The sequence below is a fragment of the Sebastes umbrosus genome, chromosome 16, assembly GCF_015220745.1.
Source record: "Sebastes umbrosus isolate fSebUmb1 chromosome 16, fSebUmb1.pri, whole genome shotgun sequence".
Classification (NCBI taxonomy): Eukaryota; Metazoa; Chordata; class Actinopteri; order Perciformes; family Sebastidae; genus Sebastes; species Sebastes umbrosus.
Genome location: NC_051284.1, coordinates 27,057,349 through 27,083,242, shown reverse-complemented (window position 1 = coordinate 27,083,242; position 25,894 = coordinate 27,057,349). Strand labels below are relative to the sequence as shown.

The window sequence follows — 25,894 nt, the reverse complement described above, 5'->3', positions numbered from 1 at the left end:
GTGGAATAATGAATTAATTATAGAAGTGAGCTGTAACTTTGCTTTATTGTCATTATTAGCCTATTCTTGAACAATGTACAACTAACATGCAGCCAGAGAAATACACATATTAGTTGCATGTATGCAGTGGTAGAAAGTAATTAAGTACATTTACTCAAGTACTGTACCTGGGTACAGTTTTTGCCAAACTACTCCACTACATTTGGAGGCAAATATTGTAATTTTTACTCCACTACTTGTATTCAACAACTTTAGTTACTTTTGCAGAATCAGATAATTAATACAAAATATAAATCAACAAATTTAATTTCATGTTTATTTGACAGGGACAAATACATTTAAATTGCACAACAATTTTCCAAATAAGTTGTAACATAGTACTTTTACACTGTTGCATAGAGTACTTTGTTTTTAATCGTCATGATTAGCCTATTCTTGAACAATGTACAACTAACATACAGCAAGAGAAATACACACAGTAGTTACATTATGCAGTGGTGGAAAGTAACTAAGTGCATTTACTGTACTTAGGTACAATTTTGCCATACTTGTACTTGAGTATTTCCATTTTTATGCCACTCTATACTTCTACTCCATTATATTTTGGAGGCAAATATTGTACTTTTACTCCACTACTTTTATTTAACAACTTTGCAGATTTAGATTATTAATACAAAATATAAATTAACTAATAAATTATGATGTATTATTATAAATTAAGCTGCTACCCAGTAGTATATAAAGTAATTAAAATGAGCTCCACATTTACCAGCTGCAAGATTTAAGTGATTAACACAGTAATGCATCAATAATTATAATATAATATACATTAAATGCCTGAAATGTTCCATTCTGCATAATGAGTTCTTTTACTTTTACTTTTATATATAAATATATTATTATTATTTATTTATTTATTTTTTAATTTTTCATAATGAGTTCTTTTACTTTTACTTTTATATATAAATGTATTATTATTATTTATTTTTAAATTGTTTTAAGTATTTCTTCCATCACTACAGTACAGTAACGTTAAATGTTTATGTATTTTTGTATTTTTGTATATATATATATTATTTTTTTGATGTATAATTTTCAAGGGCATATAAGTGAGAATAAATATCATAGAGTTTCTTGTATAACAAACAATCATAAAACCTGCAAACTTAACATTAAACCTTTTCGACAACACTGCTGAACACATTGTGCTGTTTGCAACAACAGTGGAGTTCTTGAACGCCTCCCAGGTTGTAGTTCAGTCTGGGTGCCAGGAGGAGGAAGAGGAAGAAGAGGAAGAAGAGGATGTTGTTGTTAGCTTCATCGGTGGAGGAGAACATGCAGTAGCCTCACACACATCTGGATATATCTTATAAAGGTAGCCAGCTGTCCTGTCTCAGTATTAAAGCATGATGTCCTAGCTGTTCTCCTTCATGCTTTTATTATGTAGAACATCATTGACTCCATCAGTTAGCATGCTGCTGCTCGCATGCTAACCTAGCTAACTAGCTAACGTTTAGCTGTTACTGTACAGTTACTGTTAATTATGTTAGAAGTCAGTATAATAGTTAGTTAGTTGCTGATCTTCTTGGTTGCTTTTGGATCCGATTGTGATGTTGACACGAACATCTGCACTCTAATAGAATAATACAGCTAGCTACAGCTAGGCTAACAACAACCCTGTCAACCCTTTGCTAGATGAAGTTAGACTAAAGGTAATGCTAGTTTTTAACTTTATACAACTGTAAAGTAGATAAGAGTCGTTGTTGTTGCAGCTGACTAACTTTGCATGCTTTATAAAGTCAGATGTAGTTATTATGGAGATTCAATGCGACTTGTGATGATAAACTCCTAGTTAGCATGCTAATTTAACACTTTAAAGGTCCCATATCATGCTCATTTTCAGGTTCATGCTTGTATTTTGGGTTTCTACTAGAACATGTTTACATACTTTAATGTTTTAAAAAACACTTTATTTTCCTCATGCTGGCTGCTTGAATATACCTGTATTTACCCTCTGTCTGAAACGCTCCGTTTTAGTACATTTCAATGGAATTGCAACGGAATTGCGTTGCTAGGAAACAGTTTGGGTCCATGTTTACTTCCAGTCAGCTGATGTCATTTACATACACTGCAACAGGAAATAAACTGGGACACATTTAGAATGTTTACGTTTAAAACTGTGAAATGGTCTAAATATTGTAGATTTGTGACATCACAAATGGACAGAAATCCTGACGGCTTGTTTCAAAAGCTCAGTTTCTGAATACGGGCTGTGTGTGTTTCTCTGTGGATTAAGCGTTTCGATACTTTCACAGTATTTATATAGAACTTAAATCTGCTTTATAATATAAACGCCATGAAAATGTCACTTTTTACAATATGGGACCTTTAACCATTGTTGTTAAACTGCTTTGAGCAGACGTGCTTTTACTGTCTCTTTCTGCTCACTAACCTGCATTGTTTTGGAGAACACTTAACTTTCTATTTAACTTCAAACACAACGTGTTCAGGGTATGCATGAGGTTTGCAGAAGGAAGCTCTGTGGTAAATTAATCCCAAAAACAAACATCTTCCTTTATCCCCTGTCTGTTTTCAAACAGTTATACTATTACAGGTGCATCAGTAGCTAATATCAGATTAATTTGGTGTCTTTCCCTGTCCTGTCTGCTGCCCCCTACATATTCAGTGGCTGAGAGTGAATATGACCCTTGGATCCTACTGGTATTATAAATAGCTGCCCTCTGGTGCTTTGGGAGTGAAGAGAAATGGTGATGGAGGTGTTGAGAGACATGTTATAATGTCATAAACAGAATATAGGCCTAACTAATCAGGATGATGACCCCTACCCAGACCTTGCCTATGGTCTTTATTAGACTTAGTCTATATTAAACTTTGCTGTTTGACTGATTAATCACCCGATATGGTAAAGGTGAGAGAGTTGTGCATAGACAGATGGAAACAAAGCACTGCCTTGAATTATAAGAAGAAAGCCCCGCATGGAATTTTTTTTTATCTGAAGCATGATGTTTTGGCCCAGTTAGCTTTCATCAGGTCAAAGAGGCACAAAAAACAGACTTAATCTTTATACACAGTTAGGGCTGCTGTCACAGTTAGAAATTCTTAGAATTAATCAACAGATCTGCGAGTTTCTCCACAGAGAATCACAAAAAAAAAATACGTTTAATCTGTGCTCATAAGTTTTTTGGATACAGGTCATTCAGCATAAAAAAAGCAATAAAATGACCAATCGACTAAAAAAATCATAGTCGACTAAGACCAAAGCGACCGATTAGTCGACTAAGGCCAACCTTGCCAAAATATCAGTCTTCTAAGAAAATTTATTTACTTACAGGCCAAATGCTCACCTCCTATCTTGTTCGTAGCCAATATCCAAATCAATATCCCCATCAGAGCCTTGTCGGATGTCGGCTGTAGGAAGGTTAGAGTGCCAGTTTTTCTATTTTGTGATAAGCCTCGAATTCGTCTTCACTACCAGTCAGATTTGAGTGAGAAAAAGCACATTATATTCTCTACCTGCCAATGAGATTGCTGCTTGAAGAAGGTCAATGTGGCCAAAACATTGTGTAGATAAATAAATCAATTACTGGAGCCACTCTCAGTGTGCAGCTATCTTTCTCTTTTCATGAATTGATTTTACTTCATCCTGCAACTGAACCAACACTTTGCTGGCTGTACACACTGGCATCTTCTTTTTCTAATTTAATGTTTTAAAGTAGGGCTGCATCTTCTGATTATTTTTATTATTGATTCATCTTCTGATTATTTTCTAGATTAATCGTTTGGTATATAAAATGTTATAAAATATTGAAAAATGTCCATCCCAGTGTCTCAAAGTCCAAGGTGATGTCTTTAAATGTCTTGTTTTGTCCAGAGAAAAGCAGAAAATCTCTATATTTGAGATGCTGAGAATGACATTTTTCTGCCATTTTTGCATGAAAAATTACCTTAACGAATAATCGATTATCAAAATACTCGGCATAACTTCAACAATAGAGACGGCAGGGATGTTTTCTTTTTGATTTTATACAGTACCAAAGCTGTTACGAAGTTCACAGAGTGCTTTCAAACTTTCATTTATCCCAAAATGTATAAACCAGTAAAATTGTATGATAGAACAAAGTCTCCACATGGTCAGTTACATCTTGAGAAGGCCACGTCACGTTTTAGTGTAGAGAAACAGCCACAGGCGTAACTTCACTAGCCGTTGATCCGTGGGTGGCATTAATAGTTAAGTTTCTCCACCCTGTGTGTGAACGTTCAACAAGTCCAGACATGGCTCTGATGCTGCCTCCTGGCTGCAGAGTTGCTCCTTCAGCAGACTGGAATTAGACCAGTGTCCAGGTTGAACTGTGTGCTGACATTTGGGCTGCGGTACGGAGGCATGTTGCTGAATAGTTAGGTGTGGTAGTTCAGAGAAAATGAGCTCGGCGCTCCTTCCTCTGGGTCGGTTTGATGAGTCTGAGATGTTGCTGAGAGCTCACAGAATTATTTTTGATAGTCACAATATCCAGCAAAGGTTGAACCACACTCACCACACCACATAGATTATATTTATGATTCAGGATGGTTTTACAGAGCTTTGTTGCTTTGTCGTGTAAGCTGTGATTTTTTTTTATTACAGTTTTTCTCATTCACTGCCATGGTGAAAAAACATCTAAAGCTTTTGACCAGTACGGCCCACACGGTGGCAAAACAACTTTTCATTTTGGTGGCCGATTTACTGACACAATAACTGAGTTTTGATAAGTTGTGATGTCCCGTGAAACAGTTGTGAAAATTGCACTTGTGCTAAATCAATTGAGAAAAACTATAAATTCTCTCTATCAACAGTAATGGGCTGATTTCTACTTGTGTTCAAGATGGCGAGAGAAAGAAAGTGCATCCTCTGTGAAACAGTCCACTCCGCCAAGCAGGTAAATCACCCTCAAGCATGATCTGTAAATGTATAAATACTGTATGACTTCATGTCAGGAGCTCAGGCTACATGACACTGCAGGTACATAAGATGTTAAACAAAATTAATATTGTCTTTATGTAACTCCAGAGTCAATAAATAAACTTTTGTGTAGGTTTATTATACCTTTTTTTTAAATACCTTTTGCACTCGTCAGCAATTGCTGTCCCAAGAAAAATCATTTCATCTCCAATTTTTCACGAGCTAAAAAGACAGCCCTGTTTTTATGTTTGTGACAAATACTTTTTTCAGCTAATCGGTTGTTTAAATGGTTTGTTTTTTTAGCTTAAAAATAAGAGAATTTTCCTATATAAGAACATTTCATCGTTTATTATTTCATTTGTTTATTTGAAAAATTAAATATCACCAAATCCAATGCTGGGACATGTAAATTCCTCCTCTTGGGGATCAATAACATGTTATCTATGACCTCACTAAACAAGGAAACTTGCAAGAAATTGATGCCTAAAAGAAAAGATTTATTATTTTTCCATGTGTTTCTGCAGGAGATGGATGAGCACATGAGAAGTATGCTGCACCACCGTGAGCTGGAGAAGCTCAAAGGCCGGTGAGTTGTTTCTCCAAAAATAAACTACACGCACAGCTATCATGTAATTATATATCACGACTCTAAATAAATAGATTTTTTGGCAGAAATATCTTACATAGAAATGTTCTGTTTCCCTTATAATCATATATAGCACAAGATCGATGAATAGTATCATAATTTGGACTATTACTGCATCTTATTTAATGCACTATTTCTAAATGAACTATAATATAAAAAGTTTGACTTTGTTTCAAGAGTTTTGTCTACTCTAAATGTATTTGGGTCACGAGACACACGTGGGCACACGGTCACATGTTCATCTGATATATGAGCAGCTGTCTCAACTGTGGCACATATATATAGACACAATCTCTCCGGAACAACAGGCATGACCGAGAGAAGGCAACTGGCTATCTTGTGACTCCCCTGTAGATTAGTAGAAGTATGTGGCCCGGCGCTGAGAGGGAAGAATCTGGATACTGATTGTGGGTCGTGTTGTTGCTAAGTTACTGGGACTACATGTAAACATTGATATGTAAAGATGACATCTATTTAAATGTGATGGTCGGGTACATTTGTTAAAAAAAAAATAATAATAATTGAAACCCCATTAGTCACTTAGACACAAAAACATGGGAAAATAGGGTTGAAAAATACCAAAGTTACCCTTCAACTTTAATTACAGTTTGATACAGCGCTAAGTGAGGTCCATGCTGACTTACAAATTGCAATTCCAGTTGAGGAATTCATCATCACTAATTCACGTTGCAATTCCCCCCCGACTGCTACTGCTGAGAAATAACGTGTCAAATACATAAAAGTAACCCGATCTCACTGATAAAGAGTTTGCCAACTGCACGAGAGGTCAGAGAATGGCAGCACGCCAGGATGACACAAATCTGAAAAAGAAATTGAGAAGGAGCCAGCGGAGTCACTGCCCCTATCAGCGTTACAGGATGGCATACTTGGGAGAGGTTTGAAGTGGAGGCTATGAGCAGCTGCACACGGCTCCGGTTACGCGGGCTTTGCTTGGGATTGGTCGGCAGGATGCTCGGGCCTGGTCTAATAACACATGCCGGTCTGGAAGGGGGGGCTGGGTCCTGGCTCTCACAGAGGAGTGTGAGGTCAAATACAGACATTGCACTCTGTAGAGGCTCAGTGCGCGGCGAACACCATCATGGAAGAGCACTAGGCTGAGGGCGCTGTGCCTCTCTCCCCTCCACGCATCCCAGTGCTGTGCTGCATGGCTGAACAGAAACAGCTGGACTAGCGTGCTGCCTGCGTCCAGCCTGGCTGCTCCTCCTGCCCTCGCTCTGCCTCCTATGGCCTGCTGAAGAACGAAACAACAAGATCAGGATGATAAAGTTTTTTTTTTTAACAAGAGATAATTACAAGTTAGCTACCTCCTGATCTGTGACATAGATAATTCGGTTATCTTTTTAAGGATTGTTGAGTATTCTCCTCTCCTGATTTTATTCAAACTTTAAAGTAACAAGAAGTAGAGCCGGAGTACGTTGCTACGAGCTCTGCAGACACGAAAACCAAACCAGACCAGATATCAGAACAGAACAATGCCTGAAGGAACGATTGAACGCCCGCTCTCGCCTTCCCTCCCCAGGGACTGCGGACACGAGTGCAGAGTGTGCAAGGTGACGGTGGTGAGTCTGACCGACTATGCCAGCCACATTTCCAGCCCCACACACAAGCAGAACGTGGAAGCCGCAGAGCAAAAGCATGCTGGGAACGACCGTGACGAGGACTACTTCGACCGGGCGTTGGTGGACCTGATCGAGAACAGAAAGGAAAAGATCAGGTAAGACAGTCAGGCAATTTTTAACACAAAAACATTTTTTTTGTGAATTAAAAAAGTTGTCTTGTGCTTATTTATTGGTGAAAACACATTTTGTCAAATATATTTTCTTTTCAGTGCTTATAATAAACTGTCAATTGAATTGTTTGTGTTACAAATATGAGAAATTACCTTTTTTTTTTTAAATGTTTTTTGGGAAAATAAAACATATTTATCAACATGGCATTTGATCACTAGTCCAGGTCCTATAATAAATATTTCAGCAGTTTATGAAACTTAATTTCAGTGGGCAATATTTCTATTACAAATTTATTTTATACACTAGTCTATGTTTATAATGTTGTTATGATTTAACCACAAATGTAAGTGATGGTTCACGAGTTGGTCGTTTGTGTGTACCTGCACCATGTATAGTCACATTTTAGCTCCGTGGTGCTCGCAGGCCTGTTTTAGCTGCAGCTTCAGGTTGAGCCGCTGCTGGAGTCGTATGTCAGGACTGCAGCCTAAAATAAAAGCATGACTGCACACAGAAAGTTCAAACACGTGTTTACTGCCCTTTACAAATGGTGAAACGCAACCAAAAACTTCTCTCCAACCCTGTGATGCTCTGAAATCTAGAATTAATTACATACTTTTGATATATAATTGCGGTTTTAGGATTGAAAACTCAAACCTCAAATGAATCATCCTGTAAGACGACCTCTTCAAATACGCCTTTTATGTGCATGTTTGGCTTGACACACATTGTTGACCTCACTGTCTCACTGGAAACCTCAGAGAAATGTCTGAATGTCTGGAGCAGTTGAGAAAGTGGGATATGTGTCAAGACTGTTGAAGCTGGCATTCAGCTGTCAGCTTGTATTCCCTCTGCTGGTCAGCGCTGTAGGTCACACTGTGAGCCGACCCCTTGACACCTGACAACAGTGAGCCAATAGATGCGGTTGCTACAGAGACCTTTAAGTCTTGTTAAAGACCGGGTCGGTTATCTTGAGAAGGTAGAAACACTAGATATTTACAAATGATCCAACTCAAAAACCCAGCCCAGTGTTGACAACTCTTTTCCAATGAAAGTAGCTACCAGCACCAGCTCCAAAAGTCCCTAAATCTAGAGAGAAAGTTGCCAAGTCGTCAACACTGACAGTCCATCCCTACAGGAATCCCTCTAAAGCCACTCCTCCACTATTACCATGAAGGACATAATCATATCGTTATGAACATGAACATGGCTGTTGTTAGTACTCACGGCTTAGCTTAGCAGCTTGTGGAGCATAAGGATGTGAGCGACTCTGACGAGGGCCAGATTGTGATTGCTAGACGACTGGGTCAGAGCATCTCCAGAACTGCAGCTCTTGTGGGATGTTCCCAGTCTGCAGCGGTCAGGACCTACCAAAAGTGGTCCAAGGAAGGAAAACCGGTGAAGCGGTGACAGGGTCAGACCCGAGGCTCAATGATGCAGGTGGGAAGCGAAGGCTGGCCTGTGTTGTCCGATCCAATAGAAGAACTACTGGAGCTCAAATTGTTGAAAAAGTTAATGCTGGTTCCGATAGAAAGGTGTCAGAACACACAGCGCATCGCAGTTTGTTGCGTACAGGGCTGCCGATGCTGTCATAATGTTATGGCTGATCGGTGTATATTGATATGTGTCTTTTGTTTGTAGGAAAGAAAAGGAGGCTGCTGCTGCTGCAAAGCTGGCAAAAGAAGAAGAGGATCGAAAGAGAAAGGAGGAGTTCCAGCAGAAGTTAAAAGAAGCTAAGGAGCGTTACCGGCTGGACTGTGCCTGGAAGCAGCAATCACAGGCGGGATTCGGTGGATCCAGTCACAACAAAACTTGGTACAGGAGCAACCAATGTAATGCCATAGCAGGGGAGGCACAACCCTGGCAGCACAGTAGACAGGGGAAGAGCGCCACCTGGCACGCTCAAGAGCCGCCCAACTTTCAGAAATGGGCATCTGGAGAGTTTGGTGCTGTAAACTTCCATAGCCAGGAAGGTTTGGGTAACAGGCAGTGGGATCAGGGCGCGATTTGTGGCAATCAACGGAGTCGACTGCCCTGGCTCAGCAACGGAGGCAGCAGTAACGGGGTCTATGGTCGAAACAATATTTCCCAGAACCTACAATGGAGCCGGCCCCTGAGCCTTCTCGGGCCTTGTCCTGCGTATCCACCTCCACCCAATTTATTTGCGCGAGCTCTTAACCCGTTTCAAAATACAGGCAATGAGCTGGGCGGTCAGCAGGGTGATGGGCTTCAGAATAAGGAGGGGCAAACAGCAGAACCGGACCACAGCAGCAGTAAGAGCTCTAAGACCTTCGGTAGCAATCCGAAGCTGGACAAAGCCTGTCGCTGGTCACCTTATCCAGTCACAAAGGGTTCTGAATCTGTACCCCACAAGGATGCAAACTCATTAGAGAAGTCCACGAAAGTCCATAATCCCCAGAAACAAGACAAGGCACAGGAAACCAGCGCTTTGAACAGGCAATCACGACCTGAACAGAAACCGGGGCAGCTGAGCTCGAGTGGACAAAGTGTGGAAGAGAAAGGGAAGCATAAAAAGAACCCCAAAACCAAACCCAGAGATGGAAGCAACAGCAGCAGCAGTAGAAGCAGCAGCACTCAGAGAGATGGCCACCAGAACGCCACATCTGGTCCCTCCAATCAGAAGGCAAACAAGCCATTGCCACATAAAGATTGGAAGATGTCCTCAGTTCCTGGTCTCAACAGCGGAGCACAACTCAGCAGTCAAGCGCACGCACAGTCAAAATCAAAGCAGAGTGAGTTCAGCCCCCAGGCGCCGCCTGTCGGGCTCCTTCAGTTGAGGAAAGAACAGCAGCTCCTAGAAACGTTCAGGAAAGCGAGAAAGATTGTGTGCGAAAAGAGAGGCTCTTTGGATAGCTGTAGAAACAACAGGATGGAAACGTTGCTGCACAATGTGGAGGAGCAGCAGAGGGATCAGAGTCAGATAGGAGTGAATAAAGAAAACAGGCAGAGCGCAGCTAAACCAAATCTGCCTGAGTCTGTCAGGCCAGAAAAGCCCACATTGCAATCTTCAGACAGCAGCCAGTTTCTCCAATCACTGCAAGTCAGCACCTCGACCATGGAGAGCTCAGAGCCGGCAGCCTCGAGCCGAGGAGACGAGGAGAACAGGATAAGAGCGGAGAAGGAAACACACCCGGTAGCACCAGATGAAGCCATGCAGGCCGGACAGAGCTCCGAGAGCGACACCTCCAGAAGCGGTGAAGCTCAGACGGTCTCCGGGTCAAACGCGGCAGGTCTGTCCAAACTCGACCTGCCTCCCGTCCTGAAACGTGATCTGACCAAACACATCAGTTCCAAGAGCAAAACAGGTGGCCACGAGCCTAACCTGAACATCGCCAGACGGGTGAGAAACCTGAGCGAGTCGCGGAGGAGTGACACGGAAAAGGATTCCGGACTCAAACCGACTGTACGGCAGCTCATCAGCTCCTCCGGGTCTCGACGCAACGTGAACTGGGATCAGGTGTACCAGGAGGTCAGGAAGAAGCAGGACAAAGGGAAAGGCATGCCAAGGTGAGTCTTACATTTGGAGTTTGCATTCTTTCAACATTCATTTTTAAATTTCAGTTGCTAATGTTATGTCCTGTCCGTCCTGCAGGTTTGGGATCGAGATGGTGCCAATCGACCAGGAGGACCAGAGCCAGGAGGACCAGAGCCAGGAGGAAGAGGGCATTCCCCTGGTGGAGGGTTTCCAGTGGGAGTCGCTGATGGACAACCCCGCCTCCCGAAAACGCTCCTTATCAGAAAGCAGCATCGCTCCTGCGTCCACTCACTCCCTGTTTACATCCTTCATGTCAAAGGAGACGGAGCAAAGAGAGGCCCTCAGCTCAGAGCCGCAGGCGTCCTCCGGTTCTCCCAATCCCAAAGACAATCAGCGTGAAGAGAAAGAGGTGGAGCAGATGCTCGGCCAGTTTGAGGCTAAAGCAAAGAAGCAGCCGGAGAAGCTGACCTCTGTGACGGTGAAGGCCCTCCAGCGGTCTGATTCGGTGCTCGGGGACAGCAGCTCGGGGACGGAGCTGTACGATGGCCAGGGGACAGGGAAGAGGAGGAGAGCAGCCGGGGTGAGTAAAGGAAACGGTGTTATTAAAGGGGAACTCCACCGATTCTGTTTACAGCTAAAAACGTTGTATCTAGACGAGCTGTGTGAAGTCTGATAAATATAAATGTTATTAAAAGTTTGAAAACTAAAAAACCTGTTTCTTAGAAACGAGGGAGACCTCTGTAGTCCGCTCCTCATCTCTGCTTGAGGCTAGCGGCTCGAGGCTACAGTAGTTGGCACTAGCATAACATCTGAATATCCTACCAAACTGTCAGCAGTCTAGTTGCATTGTGGGTAATGTATGTATGTGCAAGGTGAAGCAGAACGCATGGAATAAAAATGACGATATCTCTGTTTCTTCTGCATCAATTATTATCCTTTTTTATAAAAACTGTCCATCATTAGTGACAGTGTTACAGGAGTGCAATGCTAAATCGGTGGAGTACTCTTTTAAAAAAAGGTCTGTGTGACCAATAACCACTTTTATTTCTCTACTTTAATACTTTAAAACAGGCAGCATGTGACTCTTTTCTTTCTCCCTTGTAGGACGTTCCAAGTGCAGAGACGTCTTGCTTGGAACACAACAGCAAAAGAAGGAAAGTCAAATCCAAAAAAGGTTAGTATCTATGAGTTCTGTGGCATTAACAAGTCATATATACTGTATCGTTTCACTTTTTGAGAGTGAAATGTATATGTTTTTTGTCTGTAGTATATTGTCTCCGCTCATGTAATTTAACGATTTTGGTGGAAGGATTTGGCATCTTCAATCTAAATTGATTTTAAGACAACAAAACTTGTGCCAAGTTGCCGATGGTTCATAATGAGCATCTTTTGGTGCCTGTGTGTGCAGAGCGTTCACAGATCGACCAGCTGCTGGCTGTGTCTCTGCGGGAAGAAGAGCTGAGTCGCTCGCTGCAGACCATGGACACAAGCCTGATCCAGGCCCGTGCCGCGCTGGAGGCCGCCTACATAGAGGTGCAGCGTCTCATGGTGGTTAAACAGCAGGTAAAAAGAGTTGTGATAAAAGTACCTACATGTGTCACTTTCACTTTTCATTTTGATTCAAGAGCAGGTTGGTGTGCATGTGTGAGTGTTAGTTCTTCCACTGAGTGGCTGATTCTCTCCTGGAGAGTTGCCTGGTTTTGAGGCCGGTGCAGTTGGAGCAGATGTCCACAGTTTGCTGAGCTTAGCGAGTGTTTGATGTCTTGCCAGCTACTTCATTATTTGTTCTTTTGATGTAGTGAAGGGTCAAAAATAACATTATTAACTTTCATTGTAGGACAAACAGTCGACCTAATAGTTAATAATACAGTTTAAATTAATGAAAACAACTTGCTTCTAGTTTCATGTCATGTTCCTATGTCATTAATCTCCATATTATGTTATATATTACCCACTTAACAAGCAGAAATATTCACTGTTCACTGTATGATTTTGTCTCACCCAGATGTCTGGAGAGATGACCACACTGAGAAACAAGCGCATCGAGTTACTGAAAGGGATGCAAGGTGAGGACATTAGTATGGAATACATGACATTATGATATTAAATGGTAACTTTTACTACCAGTGACTACAAACTGAAATAAACAGAGGAATTAAGTGTTTATTGTGCATTTTTTTATACAGGTGGTTTGGAGGGTGCACCTCAGATCAAACTGAAAGAAGAAAGGATGGATTCAGTAGAAGCTGAGCCACACACGCCCTCCTCCATGCTGCTCCCCGCTGTCACAGACACTGCTGTTGCTGCTCCTGCTGCTCCCTGTCCAAGTCCTCCTGCCTCCCCTCCCTCCTCCAGCCTTCCCTTCATGCCCGTAGTTATCAAGCAGGAGCCTCAGTCTCCGGTCCACGTCAGCTCAGCGATGGACCCCGTGGACGATATGACCCACTGTGCTCACAGCACCACTCCAGAGCAACACACTCTCCATTTCTGTTCATCTGATCCATGTGCTTCTGAAACTCTTGCAGATCCTGCCCTTAATTTCCAGCCATCTCCTGAGAGAAAGTCTGAGCCGTACCAAACTAACACAGATCATAACTGGGAGAACTTTAACACGCCTGCGGACTGCAAAGAGAGCTTGTCAGGTCTGGTTGAGACCATGGAAAAGGCCATACAGGCAACCAGGAACTCTCTGCCTGACTCCAAATCCCCCCTAAAGTCTCTCTTGGCCAGCAGGAGGAGCTCTGAGGTGGGGAGTGTTGTCGACTGCGCAGCCACACCGTCCTTTGAGCCCCCCTCAGCCCCCTCAGTCCTCAACCTGCCTCCCTCTCCGCCTGAACTGAGGAGCGGGAAGCGCGTGAGGAAGCTGAAGAAGAGGAAGGTGTTGAAGAAGGCCCAAGGGACGGAGCAGCCCGAGAGCAGCGACACCGAGATAGACGGAGAGGGCTTGAGGCCGCGGTGGCCTCGACCACGCAGGAGACCCAGCGGGAGCTCCCAGGTCAGCACCTCCACTCCGCCGTCAGAAGACAGAGAGGGAGACGTGAACATGGAGCTGGTTGAGGAGGCCTCCAGGCGCCTATTTCCGACCGACACACTTGAGAAAGAAGACGCCAAACACATGGTGGAGCTTCCCCAGGCGGCCCCCGCTGAGCTCACGATGAACCTGGAATCAGAAGAAAGCATGGAGGTCACCGCCGCCTGTCAGCAGCAGCACACGGACACCCTGGTTCCAGCTTCCCCTCCGGTCCAGGTCCCAGACTCCTCTAGACCTGAGCCGCAGAGCCTCGCCTGCAACGAGGTCACCTCCACCAGCGACATGGACGTGTGCCGATCCTCCGAGAGGTGAGACTCAGTCTTGATCTTTGGAAACAACCTCAACTCAAGATCCGCTTACTCGCTTGTTCTGGAGCTTTCAACCATATCACAGGATGGCTCGAGAACAAGTGAATAAGTGGAGCTTTAGTTGACATTTTGTTAATGTTTGTTTTCTCAGTTTTGCATTTAAAGGGATAATAAAGTGGTTTAAAAATGTCAGTAAAAGTAAAATTGCAAAAAATAAAAAAATACACTGGATCAGATGCCTTTTACACAAAGAAAAGATTATATATATAGTGATCTCAACAGTAAATATATTTAGAGTATAGAATAAATGTCATTTTAAAGCTAACTTTATATGTTTGAAATTATACTTTACAGCTTCCAAGGATTCAATAAAAACATAAGAAAACTAAATTTCATCTATAACACACTTTTCCAAAATTATAAGCTATAAGGATTGGATTTTTAGAGAGGTCAGAGGTCATGATAATATTCTGCCAGAACCTCACACTACTTTTATTTGTCTTGTGTCGGAGCTAAAGTTTAGTTATGATCTTTTGTAAGGAGTCTAATCGCAGATCTTTTTGGATTTAACCCAAATTAAAATCACTCATCATTTCCTCCTTTTCTCCCAACAGTGACTTGCCGTTTCCCATCACGTCGCCCAAGATATCAAAGATCTCATCAGGTAAGTTCATCTCTGGAGAATTGTTCAAGTTACAAGGGTCGGGTTAAGCTCCAGCGGTTCGTAACGTGATGAACCGTTGTAACAAGTTCGTACAACATACGGAGTGAAAAAACAGCTTTAACTATTGTTTCAATACGTGGATAGTGGCGCACATTTTCAGTCAGTCTCTCCTGGAGGACAGACATTGTGTTGCACAAAAGTGGCGCCGTTAAGTGAGTGTGAGTGTCGGATTATCTGATTCGGAAAGGCACAGAAATTGTCGGATGGGGAGTGGGTTTCTGAAGCGATTCAACCGTTTGACAAGCAGCTTTAAATTATTTGATGACTGTATAAAACACAATGTTTCCTTGAACTTGTGGTTAATCTTACATATCTAAAAGTGTTCATCTTGTATACTTTATTATAAATAAGTATTTGTTTTTAGTGTTTTTCTTGGCAATTAAGGACATTTTGCAGTGTTGGCAGCGGGCCCGTCACCTCACCGGTAGTCTTGATGTTTGATAACTAAACATACAATTATACCAGCAGCCAGAATTAGAAATATCGTCCTCCTTGATCAGGTTAAAATAGACTCTCTGAGCGCCCAAATTACTTTTTATGGACAAGTTATTCATAGAGCTGTTAGTTGATTTTCAGTGACGCTGTGTGAGCCTGATGATGAGTGCTGTGATAAATGGACACACAACTATTTAACCTGATGCATACTGATCGCTGGTCTACGTCTCATTTAAATGTTCATCCAGAGAAAACATACAAAACCTGCACTTACAAAATGATCGGTGGGGAATTTATCAGAGGACATTTGTTAAATCAGCTACTTTGATGACCAAAATGTCACTCAGATAAACTACTGTATCCTGTATATTTGAGTTTAGGAAACAGATTACAACCTGGAGAGAGTTTATTCGTAGTGTCCTCTTTTTAAAGTTGATTTATGGCATTACATCTTTATAAAACGCTCTTTATCTTTGTGCTCATGAATGTATTTGTGTGTGTTTCACAGATGCGTCCTCTGACCACGGTGAGGATGATTTGCCCACTGAGGGTGTGTTCGAGGGCCACCAGGAGGCGGTGAACGCCATGCAGATCTACAACGGGCTGCTGTACACGTGTTCAGGAGACCGGACCGTCAAAGCCTTCGACCTGGTGGTGGGTGTCAGCAGGATGTCGGGAGGTTAATTCGTATTTTCTGTGAATGTACCAGCTGAACAAACTTTTATTTTCTTGTTGTTGCAGAGCCATAAATGTGTCGGTGTGTTTGAGGGTCACAGCTCCAAAGTGAGCTGCCTGTTGGTGTCCGCGGCTCCCAGTCTGCATCATCGCCTTTATTCTGGTTCCAGTGACCAGACCATCTGCTGCTACAGTCTCAAGGTAACAACACACATCTACAATTACTGATTAATCACATTGATTATCCATGCAGTACTTTCTGCTTGATCTGGTCACATTATAGGATGTGTTGAGTAATGCGCTGATTAATAATTGGATTTTTCTTGATTTGGGCTCTTTTAGTGACCATGAATTGTGTAGCCGTATATGTGAAGCAGGTTTTTCTTACTGTTAACATCATGGGAAATAGAAGAAGAGTGCCAAGAGGTGTTGTTCCTCATTCTACTTTTATAAAAATGTATAATTGAATTCAGTTGATGTTGTTTGGCGTCCACAGACTCGAGAGCTGGAGCAGCAGTTCCATCTGCCAGACCGAGTCCTCTGCCTCCACAGTCGATGGAGGACTTTATACGCCGGTCTGGCAAACGGCACAGTGGTGACCTTTAACCTCAAGGTGAGAGATGCAGTGCAGTACAATATGCATTAAGTAGTGGAAAAGTTCGACAGTGATACTGTTAGCACTGTAAAGTTAAGACAGTGACTCTCTGACTCTCTCTCTGATTCTCTCTCTGAAGGAAAAAATAAGACAACTCTCTTGACTAAGTTTCAAGTAGTTGTAGCAGCTACAGTAGTTACATAAAAAGATGTATTATGTATACCCGCACCATCACCCTCGAAACGTTTATTCAGAATTAAAAATGTTGTAGTTATTGACACTTCTCCACCTACAGAAAATGGTAAATTAGACTTCAAATGTTCAGGTGGACAGAAAAAGCTGGACTCATCAGTGTTTAGACCTTTGAAAAGTTTCCACTTTAAGTCATTTTTTCAAGTAAAAATGTCAGTTCCAGCTTCATAAACGTGAGAATTTGCTGCTTTACTTCATCTTGTACGATAGTAAACTGAATCTCTTTGGGCTTTGTACAGTTTTATGACATCCCTTTGGGCATTTTTCACTATCGCATGACATTTTTTAAGACCAAGCGATTACTTAATCTTGATCTGCAGTTAAAATAATATTGAAAACAAACATTGGTTGCAGACCTATTATGAACCATTACAGACCAGTTGTCTGGTTAAAGAGCAGCATTGGTCTGCTACAGTGTGTTGTATGTCATGTTATTGAAGTCAAATCATGAGCTTTCTTGAAATTAATATGTTTACCTTTTTGCCACAAGTTGGGAAAAAATATATATTTTAAATGTCAGAGAATGTATTTATCTCCATCGGCTAGCTTTGAGGGATAAAAGGTGGAGACGTGATGACTTTTCGTTTCTGTTTATTTGTTTAGACAAACAAGCAGATGGACGTGTTCGAGTGCCACGGGCCGCGATCCGTCAGCTGCCTGGCCTCGTCGCAGGAGGGAGCCCGGAGGATCCTGCTGGTCGGCTCCTACGACAGCACCATCAGCGTGAGAGACGCCAAGAGCGGCCTGCTGCTGCGCACGCTGGAGGGACACACCAAGACGGTGCTCTGCATGAAGGTAACCTGAGCTTCAACTCTGACGCGTCATCACTGGAACACAGAGACGCAAAGACACAAACGCAGGAATGATGATTTGTAGTGAACTGTATAAATGTATCTGTCTCTATTATGTTTTGGAAGCATAAATTATCTATTTATCTATCTAAAATCATGTTGATGTAAGCATTTGAAAAACAGGAAACAACTTATAACTAGTAATTTTTTCAGAGAGCGATGCTAAGATTGTGTAAAGAAAATCAGTGTATTATCTGTGATAATAATTGAATATCTGCTCCGATTTCATGTCTCGATTATCTCATGTTTTACATGTTATGGGAGCTGAGGATTCATTTAGTCAGACTGAGTTTAATTCCTCTTTGTTTCTCTCTCTCAGGTGATCAATGACCTGGTCTTTAGTGGCTCCAGTGATCAGTGTGTCTACGCACACAACATCCATGTGAGTCACCCTGGTTATCTCTTTATACATAAAGATATTATTTTACAATTTAACATGTTTATGATTCCTTTCTTGAAAGTAAAGGCCTTATGCACAGTGCAGTTGAATGACATATTAATATATGTATACCACATTTTATTATCCGTACAGACTGGAGAGCTGGTGCGGGTCTACAAGGGCCACAGTCACGCTGTCACTGTGGTGTCCGTCCTGGGGAAGGTGATGGTGACAGCCTGTCTGGACAAACTGGTGCGCGTCTACGATCTACAGGTCTGAATCCTTTAAACCATCTCTGGCCACTCTGCCTACTGAGCCATTTGCTCGTTTACATTTGGGTGTGAACGCCGTTTCAGCACGTTTTCATGTCTTCACACTAGAAAATGTGAAACCTGTTGTTCTCTCCTCAGTCTCACGACCAGCTGCAGGTCTACGGTGGACACAAGGACATGGTGATGTGTATGTCGATCCACAAGAACATGGTGAGAAACCTGCTTTTTCCTGAGCTGTATGCTAGGAAAACTGTGAAATTAAACAAGGAAATATATCAGAGACACTCATTAGACGTCATTAATCCCAACTGTAATAGACGCATTTGATCACCAGTTTTTGCACATACATATGTATATATATAACCAGCTGATATGTTTTTTTTCTATAACGTATGACATACAAGTTATTTGATATTTGGAAAAAGCTTTCAGATCAGATCTTAACCTGTTGTTCGTGTTAATTCTGTGTTTCAGATCTACACCGGTTGTTACGACGGCAGCGTGCAGGCCGTCAAGCTGAACCTGATGCAGAACTACCGCTGCTGGGTAAGATGAGGGACGGGGAGGCAGAGCTGAGAGGGGAAATGTGTGGAACAAGAGAGTTTAACTAGACAATGTAAGAGTAAGAGATGTATGTCATGTGGTTGGATTTTATTTTGGTGTATTTAGGCTCCTGTAATGGAAGAAATCGAGACAATTCTGGAGACTTCTGCCTCTTTCTGAGGGACTTTACATCAAACCCTGATGTTAATTTTGATGTTTTTAGATTGTAAAACATTTTTGCTGCCACCAAACTACATTATCACAGTCCTGGAAAAATGTTGACCTGAATTATCATCTTGTTTGTCCAGTAATGCACAAGTATTTAAAAAAATATAATCAAAATAAAACCAGGACCCCTTGGGTCCCGTTCACAGGTTGTGACCAATTCAACCAAAGAGTGACTTTTCCCCCCTCTTATTGTATTTGAATGTTTAGAGGCCTGAAGAGGTGATATTATCTAGTAAATCACATTAAAAGCCAACACAAAAGGCTCCCTGGTTATTATTGATTAACGGTGTCGTCTTGTGTTGACAGTGGCACGGCTGTTCGCTGGTGTTCGGGATGATGGAGCATCTGAAGCAGCACCTGATCAACGACCACACCAGTACCAACTCCCAGACGCTCAAATGCCGCTGGAAAAACTGTGAAGAGTTTTTCTGTGCACGCAACAGCTCCAAGCAGGTATAAAAAAAAAAAAAAAAACACAAATTTGAATGTGTTTTTAGTACGTAGAGGAGTACATTTAGGTTTTAAAGCTTAAAGGTGCTATAGAGTGCTGCAGGAATGAGTCTTAAACCCGGATATGAGTTAACATTTTAGCACTTGCGGTTCCCTCGTCTGGAAGTCAATGGGTCTTTAGTTAGATGCCTGAAATAAGGTCTGTGGTTAACACAAGCTGAAGAGATTTAATGTTTTGTTCTACGACATAAAATACATAATATAATATTCGTCTACATAAAAACATTACCAATAAGACCTTTAATTTAGAGGGTATTATTTCTTTGTGTGTTGCAGGGGATGCCGGTGCACATGCAGAAACACGCAGCGGAGGAGACTGCACTGGAGCCTTAAGGGCTGCTGGAGGGAACATCGTTCCTCCCTGAGCCCTCCTCCCTTCCCTGCTACCTTTACCCCCCCCACCTTTAACCTCCCATATTGGGGGGGATGTTTTTGGGACCCACTTATCGTAGCAGCGCTCCTGTCGAGCCTGACGAGTGACGTCTGACGACTCCATCCTTTATGTTCGGTGTTGGAATCCAACCATAATACAATGATGAAAGGAGGGTTGGTTGTTGTTGTTTTTTTACGTTCTACAATAACACGCCTTCCTCTCTTTCTCTCTGTCTGACCACTGCAGTTCCTCTTTTCACTGACCAAAATAAGACAAAGAAACACGTGACTTTTGTTTATTGAAGAAACTCCAGCGTTGCCGGTATCAGAGAGGGTTTGTTCCGCTTTTCTGTTGAAACCGATTAACCGTCATATGGCATGGGCTAAGAGATGTTTTTATTGTTGTAGTGCAGTAGTGATGTGTCATGTTGAGCAACCTTTAGCTGTTTTTATTTTTTGTTTTCTTTTTTAAGTTATTCACTCGAGGTAACCTTTTTGTTTAGGACAATAACGAGTGATTTAAAGTTTTCCCCGGCCGTGTTTTAGTGGAACGGTGTTTGTTTTGAAGGAGTTTCGTTGAATTAATTTATTTTTGGTTTTTATTTTGTTTTCAGAAAACATCTTTTTTGTTTCGTTAGCGGTTTAGGATAAAATACATTCATTTACTTTTTTTGTTTGTTTCGTTGCTCAGTGATATGAAGGCGTTGAGGGACTTTGGTGCAGTGTTGTTACTTGGCCTGAAGATGCCATTTGAGAATTTGCAGTGATAACAGAGCCAAGACGTGGCGATGATGATGATGAAGATGATTGTGTGTGTGAGTGTGTGTGTGTGTGTGTGTGTTCCTACATGTGTTTATCTGTGTGGGTTTATTCTTGTCCACAAAGCGGTTTAACCCTGTTTGATGAACCCTGTTTTCCATGAGTGAGTGTGAATGTTTTTATGACAAATTGTCCTTCTTAGGGATTTTTGGAAATTTATTTTATAATTGGAGCATCGAGCAGAAGGCAGCGGAGTTGTATTTTTTCCACAGTGAAGATAGTTTTCTAATGAAGTGTGGAGGTGAAGGATGTTTCGAGGAGGTATTCGATGGAGGAGCTTGAAGGGAAGAATTAGGATTCATCTCCCATGCCATACCTCACCCGCTAAAAAAAAAGCCACTTTTTAAAAAAAGGCATATTCAACCAGTTTTAAACCCGTGTGAAATCCCAGCCGGTTGCTCTCTTTGGCAAACTTTGGTGTGGTTGCAGCTCTCTTGGTTGTGTCCTCTGTTGAGGAGTTCACGTTTCTCACAGCCGCCATCTTCCAAACATCCGCTAACGTCTGAGAAAAGCGAGCAGTTCACCTCTCCTTACCTGGCATTCCTGAGTTTCTTCAAGTTTTTTCAGTTGTTATCAAAGATATTTTTTAAGAAAGTGCAATCAAAGACATTGTTAATAATAATAATAATAAAAAAAATGGTGCAACATCATAAAATGTGTGTCTTCTTTTATGCTGCTTTAAAATACCACAATTTCACATCAAGTCTACTGGTAACGCAGTCAAAACCAATAACTACACATTTATTTATTTATTTGGTTAAAATGGTTAAAAATGCAGTACACTCATTTGACCAAAGCCTTAATTGGAGAAAAAAAAATCACAAAAAGCTGCAGTCCAACCCATCAGCCATATTCTGTCAAATCCATATTTGTTTTTAACCTCTAACGTCGGCGTTAATAAAAAACGCGTCAGCTCCACAGTTCTTGAACGTCATCCATCCACATGAAGAGCTGAAAGACTGGACAGTAGTCGAGGAGGGGGGTTTTACATCCTGTTGCACTGGAGCGGAGGCGAACAAAAAGAAGCCTGAGTTTGTTCACCGGGGAGCTGCTAGACGGCTCGCACCCAGCACAGCGGGGGGGAAATGTGTCCACAGAAAGTCCAGCAGGATTGTTTTATTCACAAAAATAAGTGATTAAAAGCAGAGTTCGGGGGGGCAGAGTGGTGTTTGTTCCTTGAAATCCTAAAGAAACTAACTGTTGTTGTATTCTCAGAAATATAACAGTGATTCACAAGTTTATTCACTGTCCACCAGAGAGCCCAGTTCACTGGAATGAATACAGGAAGAAAGCTGCTCAGTTTGATAACAGAAGAAGAAGAAGAAGAAGATAGTGTAGGGAGATGGTGGGGTGGTTTAGGTGGTACTGTAGAAGGAGCTCTGTGAGGTTGTGTGTGTTTGATGCCTGAGAAAATTACTGAACTTGTGTCTTTTTTAACAAAAAGGCTAATGGCTGAAAGGAGAGACTCGATGATAATGGAAGGACAAGAGCAGAGAAAAGAAGGCCTGAGAGCTAGATAGAGAGGAAGAGGAGATGAAGAAGCATGTTGAACATGTTGGGAGTTGAAAGAGCAGAGCTGAGCAGGGGTGAGGGGCTGCAGGTGAAGTGGATGAGAGCTAACGACGGTCGGGCACACTGAATATTGAGGTAAAGGCTGGCAGGTCTGGTCCTCGTGTGGAGTGGAGCTCACCTGGAGGAAGATGGGCCTCTCTAGGCGTACATGGTCAACTGGAGCCACTGAAGATGGAGAGAAGGAAAACATTCAATAAGTGTCTGGTTCATAGTACACCTTCTTCTCATGGTCTCAGTGTCGCGATGTGCCGGTGTTACACTGAAATCTGTGACCGCAGAGAGCCAGCAACACCTGAAGTCACCGTTTCTGTCGTCAGAAGTGACGTCTGAGTTTAGTTTACTGTAAACAAGTCGTCTCACCTCCAGGACACTGAGTCTGATTGTACCATCTCCATCCTGATCGAAGGCCTGGAACGCCCCTGGAGAGAGAAAACACACATCAACACAAGTGTGACACACTTCATCCGAGAGACCTTTAAGGACACCAAACTACTCAAAGTTACACAGACATACTGTATTGGTCAGAGGCTCAGTGACACTGATCACTGACCAGCTAGTGGTAATCATTGTCAATCATTGATACTAGACACAGGTAACCTTGTTTTCCTCTCTTGTGCACCCCTTATAGCGCCCGTAGTAGAGGTACAATTTCAAAAATATTAAAAAAAAAGGCTCCTTTCTCAACTTCTCAAACACCCTGCTATCTTGGTAAACAGATTTTGTCAAAAGTGAACAGGTGTTTCAATAAACCTACATGTTGATGGCTGTATTTCATTCTTAGGTTTATATTTTTCATCTGTACCTGACACGAGAGTTTCAACCTGAATCTACAAGGTGTCAGTTATTTTTATTTATTTTTTATTTTCTACACTGATGGACTTTTATGTATTGTGTTGTTTTATGTAGTGTATTTATTGTCATGTTGTTGTTTTTTGTGTACCTGCCCAGGGACAACAGATGTAAATTAGCTCCTAGCTAACTCTGGTGCTATTCGTTTTTAATTGGGCACTGTCCCTGCATTAATAAACAATACATTAAATTATGAATATATTTATTTATTTATTTTTAATATTTATTATTATTTTAATATTTAACAATATTTATATTATTATTATTATTATTATTACATATATTAAAAAAATGTTTTGTCATATTTCCATTATACATTTTTCTATTTTTTATTTATTTATTATATATATAATTTTTTTACTTTTGCAGTATTTGCTTTTTTATTTTTATCTCCTCTTATGTGGCAGCCTCACTTTGTAAATAATGCTTATAAGAGCATATTTTCACATCAAAATCTAAAATTAAATGAACTCAAAGTGCATATTTCATGGAAAAAAACCTTAAAATATCAAGGTTGTTTTTAAAGAGACAAACCAGGTAAAATATGTGTTTTAGCCAGTAATTCAACCCTTTCTCCAGCTGAAATCACACGTCACTGACTTACTGAACATGGCTTCGAGCCGAACCAGACAGCTGATGAAGCTGTCGAAGTCGATGTTCATGCCCTCGTTGGCGTAGCGCATGGTGATGATGTCGTACAGCTGGTTGTTGAGACGGAAGCCTGAGCGGGACACAAGACACATGACTGTACAGTGAAGAGAACATTTAGAGGGTTTAGAGTTCATCTGCAGCAAAATTCATCCTACAAATATCTACTAAAAACATGCATGTTTACATCATAAAATATGATTCAATATCATGATTTCAAAATGTAGCATCTAATAAATGACCTTTAAGGTAACATAAGTCCATGAGTGATAAACATTACTAATATTTCAGGGATCAGGGGCCGTATTACTGAAACTTCTTAACTTGCAGATCCTTTCTTAACTGTTTGGTAACCATGGTAATTAGGGCTAGGACCTGATTTAGGAAAAGCCATTACAGATGAGCAGTTCCTAAGTCAATATTCCTATCCAAACTTAAGATAGGAAAAGTGTTTTACCCAACGATCCTAACTTTAGGATAACCGTTAAGCTGTTTGAACTTTCACGTTTCTTCTGCTCTTTGCACATCAGAGCTGCCTTACTCTTCCTATCACTTGTCTGTGTCCTTATTTTCTTTTTGATAGCATCAGTGAGTTGTCGGATACGGTGAAGACTGTTTGCTATCTTAGCCCGCTGTCTTTCTTTTATCTCCTGTGTCAGCGTTATTGTAAATTTGCTTAAAAAGAACATCTTTGTATTTCTCTACAGATGTTTCCAACACCTCTAAAATTCATCTGTCTTGAAGTTAAGAACCCCCTGTTGATTTTGCTCCACTGTTTTGTACGTTTCAATGTATGTTTCAGTGCGTTTCAATGACAAAAACTACAGTTGTTTAGCTCGGCAAGATGAGAAAAGTAAAGTAAAAGTTGATAAGCGGTGTTGGATTGAGTGTTTAGGATTTCCTAACCTGAGTTAAGATAGGATGAAGTGAGATAATTAGCATATGTAATGGAAAATTACATTGTATGTAATGATGTCTGTCTTTATGCAACAGTGGAAAATTACTGTCTGTGTGCTCTTCGTCTCATGTAGTGGGAAAGTACTCAGTGTTTACTTTTACTGGGTCACTGTCTGAGTAAAGCAACTCCTTATCTGTGCAAAACAACTCCTTTTCTCACAGTCCCTGTTGTAGATTTCTATATAATCACATTGTAATAATCTTCTGCAGAGCACTCTTCTTCAGACTTTGTGTGACTCTGTATAACCAGTGCCTCTTCTTGCAAGAATAAAATACAACAAAGACATTTCATCTGTTTGAGATCCTTATTTCAACGTTCATTAGGACTCATCTCGGAATATTGACAGAATTTCCATTACAATTTGGCGTTGTTGGCAGGATACCGTGGAAGATCGAAGATCAAATGTGATACATCCTAGATTTCAAAATCAAGGAGGACAAACTAGCATTTCACTTGTTTGATTGGCTCACATCACAATAGACATACACTCATGCATTTAGACACGCTCGAAACGCTCTAAAGAAGGCTCCGTGTTGAGCCAATTAAACAAGTGAAAGGCTATTTTTTTGTCCTCCTTGATTTTGAAATCTGGGATGAGCTACCTTATCACATTTTTATGCTTATTGGACTTTCGGTCTAGCACTCTACCGTGAATCCCATTGTTGAAGCACAACCTCCTTTACAAAAATATAAGATAATTAGTAGTTTATTAGTAATTTAGTAGTTCCTAAAGTTAGTTAGGATTTGCTTCTGTTATGCCAAATTGAGAAAAATCTTTCTTAGACTCTTCCCATCTTAACTTAAGACTTAAGATAGAAAGTTTCTGTAATACGGCCCCTGTTTGTAATGTGGATGAAGTGAAAGAAAAGAAAAAGAGGAGTTCTTACCTGCATCATTGACAGCATTCCTCATCTCGTAACTGTTGATGCTACCGGTCTGATCGGCGTTATAGTGCTTAAAGATTCCCTGAAAGAGAGCGAGTGTGAGATGTGGTGTACATCACCCTGCTGGGAGTAAATTCATCTT

The 25,894-nt window shown here is 41.3% G+C and overlaps 2 protein-coding genes across 2 annotated transcripts in view; one reads left to right on the top strand and one right to left on the bottom strand.

Annotated features, from left to right (window-relative positions):
* The first annotated feature begins 1,234 nt into the window (after positions 1–1,234).
* znf106a (zinc finger protein 106a) lies at positions 1,235–21,469 on the top strand. Its single transcript, XM_037747571.1, has 21 exons — positions 1,235–1,375; positions 4,852–4,934; positions 5,482–5,543; positions 7,144–7,338; positions 8,993–10,879; positions 10,965–11,427; positions 11,952–12,021; positions 12,256–12,410; positions 12,853–12,913; positions 13,034–14,186; positions 14,801–14,850; positions 15,854–15,999; positions 16,087–16,221; positions 16,517–16,633; positions 17,471–17,662; positions 18,038–18,100; positions 18,251–18,370; positions 18,508–18,579; positions 18,844–18,915; positions 19,447–19,593; positions 19,927–21,469. Exons 2-21 carry the CDS (start codon positions 4,881–4,883, stop codon positions 19,981–19,983), a joined length of 5,271 nt encoding a protein of 1,756 aa, XP_037603499.1. The 5' UTR covers positions 1,235–1,375; positions 4,852–4,880; the 3' UTR covers positions 19,984–21,469.
* capn3a (calpain 3a, (p94)) overlaps positions 20,553–25,894 on the bottom strand; it is an 18,051-nt gene continuing 12,709 nt past the window's right edge. The window contains exons 18-21 of the mRNA XM_037747572.1: positions 25,756–25,834; positions 23,867–23,983; positions 22,774–22,832; positions 20,553–22,578 (exon numbers count right to left, since the gene is read on the bottom strand). Of these exons, the coding sequence (XP_037603500.1) occupies positions 22,552–22,578; positions 22,774–22,832; positions 23,867–23,983; positions 25,756–25,834 (282 nt within the window). The 3' untranslated portion in view covers positions 20,553–22,551. The remainder of the gene's footprint in view (positions 22,579–22,773; positions 22,833–23,866; positions 23,984–25,755; positions 25,835–25,894) is intronic.